This window comes from Strongylocentrotus purpuratus, unplaced genomic scaffold (assembly GCF_000002235.5).
Source record: "Strongylocentrotus purpuratus isolate Spur 01 unplaced genomic scaffold, Spur_5.0 spur5_scaffold_17, whole genome shotgun sequence".
NCBI lineage: Eukaryota > Metazoa > Echinodermata > Echinoidea > Camarodonta > Strongylocentrotidae > Strongylocentrotus > Strongylocentrotus purpuratus.
Window position 1 is genome coordinate 1,648,121 of NW_022145602.1, and position 8,318 is coordinate 1,656,438.

At 40.9% G+C, this 8,318-nt stretch overlaps 1 protein-coding gene across 1 annotated transcript; it reads right to left on the bottom strand.

The window, feature by feature from the left end:
• Nucleotides 1-4,516: 4,516 nt before the first annotated feature.
• Nucleotides 4,517-7,788, bottom strand: LOC115925139. Its single transcript, XM_030988439.1, has 2 exons — nt 7,591-7,788; nt 4,517-6,863 (listed from the first exon to the last, which is right to left on the bottom strand). The coding sequence occupies exon 2, from the start codon at nt 6,827-6,829 to the stop codon at nt 4,754-4,756; it is 2,076 nt and encodes a 691-aa protein (XP_030844299.1). The 5' UTR covers nt 6,830-6,863; nt 7,591-7,788; the 3' UTR covers nt 4,517-4,753.
• Between the last annotated feature and the right edge of the window lie 530 nt (nt 7,789-8,318).

The following is an 8,318-nucleotide window of genomic DNA, read 5'->3' on the forward strand; positions in this document are numbered from 1 at the left end:
ATGAACTATCAGGAATATGTGAGAGCAATTTCATATCAATAACTTAAAAACTTCATGTTGAATTGAAAGATTTATAAAATAAGTCACTTTTGCACTAAAACTGTGAATATGTAGGATTTTGCTGTTTGAAGTAGTAAATTTATACCCTTATTGTGCATAACGGAATTAAATATTTCACTGAGGTATTCCTCTATGTATTACCTTTCAACTGGGCAAGAAAAAAATTGAAAAAAAAAAATCACCCAAACTTAGTTTTGGCGCACTTTGGTTCCTCCCTGGCCCACTGCGGGACGCTTCGAAGTTTCATTAAATTATTAGAGAAAGAAGACGATTCGTTGTACCGCTCTAGAAAATAATCCTCTTTCGAATTTACTTTTCCCCTCCCGCGCGAAGCGCGGAAGCTTTTAACGTTTCATTAAATCATTAGCGAAAGAAGACGATTCGATGTACCGTTATGACTTTTAATCCTCGTCTAAATTCAGTCCCCCCTCCCCCCGCGGAAGCTTCGACGTTTCATTAAATTATTAGAGAAAGAAGACGATTCGTTGTACCGTTTTGACTCGTTATCCTCGTCTAAATTCAGCCCCCCCCCCTCCCGCGCGAAGCGCGGAGGCTTCGACGTTTCATGACATTATTATAGAAAGAAGATGATACGTTGTACCATTCTCAACTCTTAATCCTTGTCTGAATTCAGTTCAACCCCCCTCCTGCGCGAAGCGCGGAAGCTTTGACGTTTATTAAATTATTAGAGAAAGAAGACGATTCGTTGTACCGTTCTCGACTCTTGATTCTTGTCTGAATTTCTAAAATGCTCTACTCCCTTTTTTTCCTACGTCCTCTTCCTTTTCACTCCTCTCTTTTTTTGGCCGGTGTTTTTTGGGGGGACCACCCCACCGCCCCCCCCCCCCCCCTGGCTACGCGCCTGTGGTCAGATGAACATGTTGATACCTTGTCCGCTACCGGAAGCCCAGGGTTTAAGGTAATAATTTACGGTCAGATTAACATTCAGGGGTCCGCCTTAGGGCCCTAGGCGGGGTCCAGGGGGCAGAGCCCCGGAAGTTCAGCGGTTTTAGGCATTTAATTACGGTCAGTTGAGCATTATTTTGATACCTAATTGTGACACTGGCAGGTCACTAATTTGCGTGGGGTTCAGGGGGCGGAGCCCCCAGAAATCAGGGGTTTTAGGCATTAATTTACCGTCAGATGAGCATCTAAGGGCCCGCCTTAGGGCCCTAGGTGGAATCCAGGGGACAGAGCACTCGGGGTTTTAGGCATTTACTCATGGTCAGATGAGCATATTTTGATACCTCATTATAATGTTACACTGGCAGTTATCTATCTTTTCTTTCTTGCTCTCTTTCTTTCCATTCCTCTTTAATATACTTTTTCAAAAAAAGTGGAGGGGGGGTGGGGGGGGGGGGGGCTCGAGGATCCCGATCCCCGCCGTTCCACGGGCCCTGACATGTAGGCATTTCAAGAAGTATTTTCTTGCCTGGCTGTAAATTTAGGAATTTGTCATTTTCCAACAAACCCCTTAAAAAAGTATGATTTACTTAAAAGTGAGGACAAATCTCGGAAAATTATGTAATTTCAGCATGATTTGTAAACCACCGTTATGAAATTAGAAATAAACCACGTTTGAATTTTATTTCCCCAAACCCCCCCCCCCCCCCTTCCCCCTATCAATATGCCAGTGCTCCCCGATCTACACCTTGTTGGCGGGAAAATTGCAACTGATATCCCTTACCTTTCTTTATTCTCTTTTTTTCTTTCCCTTTCTCTCCTCTTTCCCTTTTCCTTCCCTTCCTTCTCTCTCTTTTAGGTTTGCTGGGGGGGGGGGGGCAAGGTCATTTTGGCCCCCACCCCGCTCCACACTTTGTTGGCGGGATTAACCGCAACTGATCTCCCCTTCTTTTCTCTCTTTTCTTTTCTTCTTCCTCTTTTTTTGTTCCCTTTTAGCTCTCCTCTTTTCCTTTTCTTTCTTTCTCTCTTTTATTTTTTAAGCGGGGACGGGGGGCGGGGGGGGGGGGGGGGGGGAGGCAAGGGCCTTTTGCCCCCCCCCCCCGATCCACAACTTGTTGGCGGGAAAATTGCATCTGATATCCCCTTCTTTTCTGTTCTTCTTCCTCTTTTTTCCTTCCCTTTTTCTCCTCTTTTCCTTCTTTCTTTCCCTTTCCTTCCTTCTCTTTTATTTTTTGATGGGGGGGGGGGGGGAGAGGCAACAGCCTGGGAGGCAAGTCCTTTCGCCCCCCCCATCCCCCTCCCCCCACGATCTCCTTCTTCCCTCTTTTTTTCTTCTCCCCCTTCCTTTTTTCCCTTTCTCTCCTCTTTCCCTTTCCCTTCTTTTCCTTCTCTCTCTCTCCCTTTTTTTTTGCGGAGGGGATGGGGGGGGGGGGGGGGGGGGGGGGCAAGGCCCGCTCGGCCCCCCCCCTGGATCCGCGCCTGGCGCACACTGTGATTCACACTATGAATGAGCGTGAATGAGTGTGTTCTTCCCAGAAAGGGGGGGGGGGGGGTAGGCGTAGAGGGATGTCTACTACAGTGGAACCTCGTTAAAGCGAGCTCTGCAAAAAATATGGATCTAGATCCGTGGTTAAAACGGGTATATAAAAGGGGTATAGGGCGGTCTACTAGAGTGGAACCCCGTTAAAGCGGGCTCTGTACAAATACGGATCTAGATTCGTGGTTAAAACGAGGAACCTGTTACAACATAGTAGTATTATTGCCGCTCTCAATTTTGTATATATCATTGTGTGTTTTTTTCCCTGATAAAAAATAAATATACCGATATAACAAGGTTATTTCAATGGTCCTAAATGTGCTCGAAATAATGAAGTTCCACTATACAAGGTTCGCCGGTTATAAGCTATACTTCTTTTATAATAAAGACCAGCCCCTCAAAGAACCAACCTAACTCTGGACCTTAGCCAAAAACTCTGTTGATAGAAGCTTTTGTACATATGACGGATTTCCCAGCATTTCCTGCAACCTGTGTGAAAATTCATATTGTACAAGTATGTGTACATTGTACTGGTTTTCCCCATCTTGGTAAAAAGTCTATTTTGAAACCAACGCTATCCTCTTATTAATATCAATTAATAGCACATTCAAATTTAATTGGAGTTGAATATTTAATCATTGATTTCTTTAATAATGTGTGCCACCAGTGAAGATAGATTGTTGGATTTGATTTATCTGAGCCTGGGGAATTTCTTTTTTGTTTTTGTAAACTTGAAAATAAGATAACTATGTCAATGGCAATTTGTATAGATAACACGATAATTACTGCTTTCATTGTATTTGTTAAACATAAAGTGAACTAAGAATGCATCAAATTGTTTGAATGATGTCTATATTTATTTATTTTGTCATAATAAATTCCATTCAAAATGGCTCGTTATCAATGCAAAGATATACGTTTTTCATCCAATAGCTGAATTTCAATTTCAATTTCAAGAAACAAACGACATATTGTTCAAGATTATGTAAACATTATTAGAACTGAAGCTGCACTGTGCTAAATGGAGTAAGAATATCGGATATACCGGTAGTACAAATATCAACACATGTAAATAAATGAGATTTAATTTTAGAAAAAAAATGGAAATATGACATGTTAATAATACACCTTGTATATACTTCATTGAATTCTAACACCATTAATACATATAACGCATTCTGATTAAAAAATATACGTTTATTTCTGAAACATGTATTCATACTGGCTAATGTGAATAACCAATAAACATTACAAACTGTTTTTTCTCGTTTATCCTCAAAATGTTAAACAGCACTTTAAAGGAAATGATGAGTTCATGTGGAAAGAAAACTCTCTAAACATGCTTAAAGACCGTCAATACTACTGGGCCAGAAGGGATTAGACCACACAGCGAGGTCACTGACAGGTGGCTATCTCATTAACTCAGCTCTCAACTCACATGAGAAAAGAGGATCATGGGGGACCAACAGGCACCGATTGGGGAAGTTTTCTATATAGAGGGAGCAAGTAGCTACAAATAGGACAGTGGGGCTTTAACGGTAGTAACCTCTCATTTACAGGGGTCTTGAACGGAATGAGACTTGTTATAAGCTAAAGGGACATCTCATCAAGGCAACTTTAATATCACAATCGATTTACATGTATGCCGATGGAGTGGAATCTAATTACCGTAGGTATACTTAAGCAACGTTTTTATTTCCTTTTCATTAAAGAGCACCATTCTATAAGCATTCAGAGAAATATAAAGGAAAGTTCAAAGACCCTTCTCATTCCTATATGCGTACATCTCAAAAACCATTTATAACATTTTAAAAAAAAATGACATTAAGCCAAATATTTAAAAAAAACATGTTTAGCGTTCTGCCTTTTTGAAAAATAAGGAGGAGGTCCTTTTTTTTCTTCTTTCTTTTCAAAATGGCCGCTCAAAATGGCCGCTCAAATTTAAATCAAAAATAGATCCATTTTAACATGTTTTTCTTCTTAAAAAAATAAAGCTAAAAAATGTTAACAAAAACAAAAGAAAACAAAAGGGAGGCGGGCCCCAAAAAGGAAGCGGGCGGGACGCTAAACATATATATTTTTGTAAATGGCCTTAAAGGACAACTCTAATAAACATTCATATACTTAAGAGGCAATGATCAAAGAGTAAAAAATGAAACACCACCACCACTTTCCTTCAATACTTTAACACTTTGAGGGTTTGAACGGAGTTTTGATCGGCATTTGAACTATTTTCAAATGTATTTCATGTTATTAGTACCTCCATGGCAAACTTATTTCGTAAAGATGGTTCCGTCCCTGGCCCATCGCTCTACCCTGTTGTCCCTCTGTCTTGTACAACATGAAATCATTTCTGTTTTTATACTGCATCTTCTTCGCAAGATTCTTTCCTATTCTCATCATGAGCTCTTCGTCGTCGTACGGTCCACAGTAGACGTTGATGACTCCGCTGTCATGATGTCCAGCATTGTCCTTTGCTGTATACACCTGTAATTCTCGAACTCCGTGCAGTTCACCAGCGTCGAACAGACTCTTCACCAGATGCCACCGATCATCAATTTCTGACGCTGGATACAAGAGCATCCACTTCCCGCTCGTTGAGGGGTCATATTCAATTCCATCGAGTGGTTTACGATGCCACTGCCAAAACTTGCTATTTTCTCTTGAAGGCGTGCATTCTGATGTATCTCTGGAAGGCGATCTTTCTGCCGTGTCTCTGGAAGGCGGGCATTCTGCTGTGTCCCAGGCGCTTGCCAACATTGCCTGAGGCTTTGGTACTTGTACCAAGTAGCTTGAGCTACTCTTACCTGTTGCTCTTCTCCCTTCTCTGGGAGCATCTACCCTGTAACGCATGATACCAGATTTGTCTTTATATTTTGTTTTCAACGCAATGTTTTCCCCGATTTTCAACATGAGCTCTGCGTCATCGCATGGTCCACAATACACCATGATCACTCCGCTGTTTTTGTCAGGATGTCCAGCAATGCTCTTTGCTGTAGAGACCATTGCATCACTGACTCCTTGCAGTTCCCCAGCGTCGAACAGATCCTTCATCAGCTGCCACATGCCATCGATATCTGACGGAGGATAAAACAGCATCCATTTCCCCCTCAATGATGAGTCATAGTTTGTAAACCTGCCATCTTGGGATTTCGGATGCCACTGCCAATAGCTTCTCATGTCTTTAGATGGTGGAAGTTCTGCTACGCCTGATTGGCTGTAGTTGGCCCCCATACTTGGCCTGGAAACCGGTAACACCTGTTTGTATCTAGGAATAAACTGTCCCGAACTTGTCATTCCATTTCCAACTATATCTGTCTTGTAGCGAAGAGTGCCAGATTCGTTTGTATACGAGGTCTTCTGAACTAGATTCGCCCCTACTCTCAACACAAGATCCTCGTCATCCCATGGCCCACAGTATACCATAATAACTGAAGACCTGTTTCCCCTTCGGCTAACCGGCAGGGAGGAGGCTGTAGAGACTTTTAATCCTCGAACTCCATCCAGTTCATTGGAATCAAACAAGCCTTTCATCATCTGCCATTTCTCATCGATCTCTGCCAATGAATAGAACATCATCCATCGCCCACTCTTTGAGTAGTCATATTCTTCAGCGCAACCAGACGGTGAACACGCGGGAAAGTGCCACTGCCAAAAGTCACTTGAGTCTTTGGACGGAAGAAGTTCCGGCATTGCTGAGCTAGCAGTTCCTTCGATAGGCCTCGGCAACTGCATTTGGTAAACATGGTTTACAGCTTGACCTGTTGCCCTTGTCCCCCCTCTGGTTTGGTCGTCTGTTTTGTACAACATACACCCAGTCTTACTCTCATATTTTGTTTTTAGAGCCAGATTTCTCCCAATTTTTCTCATGAGCAGTTCATCAGTCCACGGTCCACAATACATGATAAGCACTGCCTTGGTATTATCAGAACTTCTTGGATTGACCTTAGCTGTTGAGACTTTCATTCCCCTCACACCCCTCAGCTCACCGGTATCAAACAAATCATTTGCCATTTCCCATTTTTCATCAATCTCCGACACTGGGTAGAACAACATCCACTTTCCGCTCCCGGCGTTATGATCATCATAATCAACACAACCATCTGGTATGAACTCTCGTGGATAATGCCACTGAAACATATGGTTTGTGTCTTGGGAAGGTGGGCAATCATAGATCGGTAATCCAATGTCCTCTCCTTCAGCAATCTCAGGAACTGATTCATAATAGCTCTCATCAGATGAATCCTCCTTACCCTCACAATCCTCCCTGGCCCTATCTAACTTTTCTACCGGAAGGTCGAGGTCTCTATTTTTTTCTTCTTGTGCCATGTCTTCATCCTTTCCTTAAAGATAAACTCCAGTTCTGGTGAAAAAAAAGAAAATTAATTCTCACAGAATCAAACGAAACTTACACTGAATGTTCAATATTACAAATAAATGACATGTGCCAAACAATTTTGGAAGAAAATACTGGCCGAGTAATGAGCATAGAAAGACAAGGAAATCAAGGTAGTACTAGCCCCGACACCATGTGTGTTGTCCCATATATAGCTTTCTGTGTACAGTGCTTGTTACTTTACCATTTATTATGATTTTGATGACTCTAGAACCCACTCCAGCAAAGCATAGAGAGTCAATGCTAATGCGTATTGACCTTTAGCACTGCACTATGCGTTAATAGGCAGCATTTGAATACATGAATAGTCAATACACTCACAACACGCGAATGCACACAATCATGTGGATGCGGCTGTAAGCAAAGTTTGACAGTAGACTTACAATTTGAATTTTTAAATTATTCTTTTTAACATTAGTAAGTTGAAAAAATGTATTTTACTGCTATGTAGGTGTCATCAATTGTCACTTAAGACTATCGATTTTGAGTGAAATTAGTTGAGTTTAGGACAGCGGTGTTTCAAATGTTGAGAATCAAAAGCACAGCTTTTACTACACAGCCAGGATAGTGATGATCCTATGTGTGCCAGAACCTTGCAGTGCACACCAATACTTACATGCTACATCATGATCAACTGTTTCTGATCCATTCCACACCTTTTCTTTCACAATGCAATCGCATTACCAGAACTCACCTTTATCATTAAGCTAATTCGGAGATCAACGCCGATAACTACTGGCTCCGGCTAGATCTAGTGCTGTTAATATTGCTGATACATGTATAAACTAAGTCCTATCGTTAAGGTACAAAGTCTAATTATAAATGTCAATTAGACCTATAGCCCTATAGACGTATCGAAACAAACAATGTGCAACGTGTCATGTTTCAATCGGTGTAGTACTGTCGATTGGTAGCCCGGAAAACATTAGAATTCACGTTATGGTATCTTCTAGAAAGAAAATGGAAAATGGGTGTGTAAAATGGGTGATGAAGAGAAGAAAAATTGAATCAATGCTTTTACTATATAGAGTATCCAATGCGAAAATAAAACATGGAATATTATAGCAGAGAGAATACCGCATAAGCTGGTACATTTCAAACGTTGAAAAAGTCTAATTTCAATTTCAAGTTGAAATTATAATACACCCATTAAATAGGAACACGTACTTATACGTAGTTTAGTTTAGCAAGCGAATAGATGTTCGTGATTTTTAGCATTGACTGTTGATATTTGATACATAAATATTTTAGATTGAACTAAACAAAATACTACATACCTTGGTTTCAAGAAATTTTCAAATTTGAAAATGAAATCATAGCTTTATTGGATATCAGCTTTTTAACGCATATAGTGTTTAATGAAATATAATAATATAACTCAGAGTATCGGCTTTTTAGATTTAATGGCACTATAAAGTATTG

Bases quoted from the DNA above. Each gene is read 5' to 3' on its own strand.
- LOC115925139 (XM_030988439.1), bottom strand. From the start codon at position 6,829: ATGGCACAAGAAGAAAAAAATAGAGACCTCGACCTTCCGGTAGAAAAG.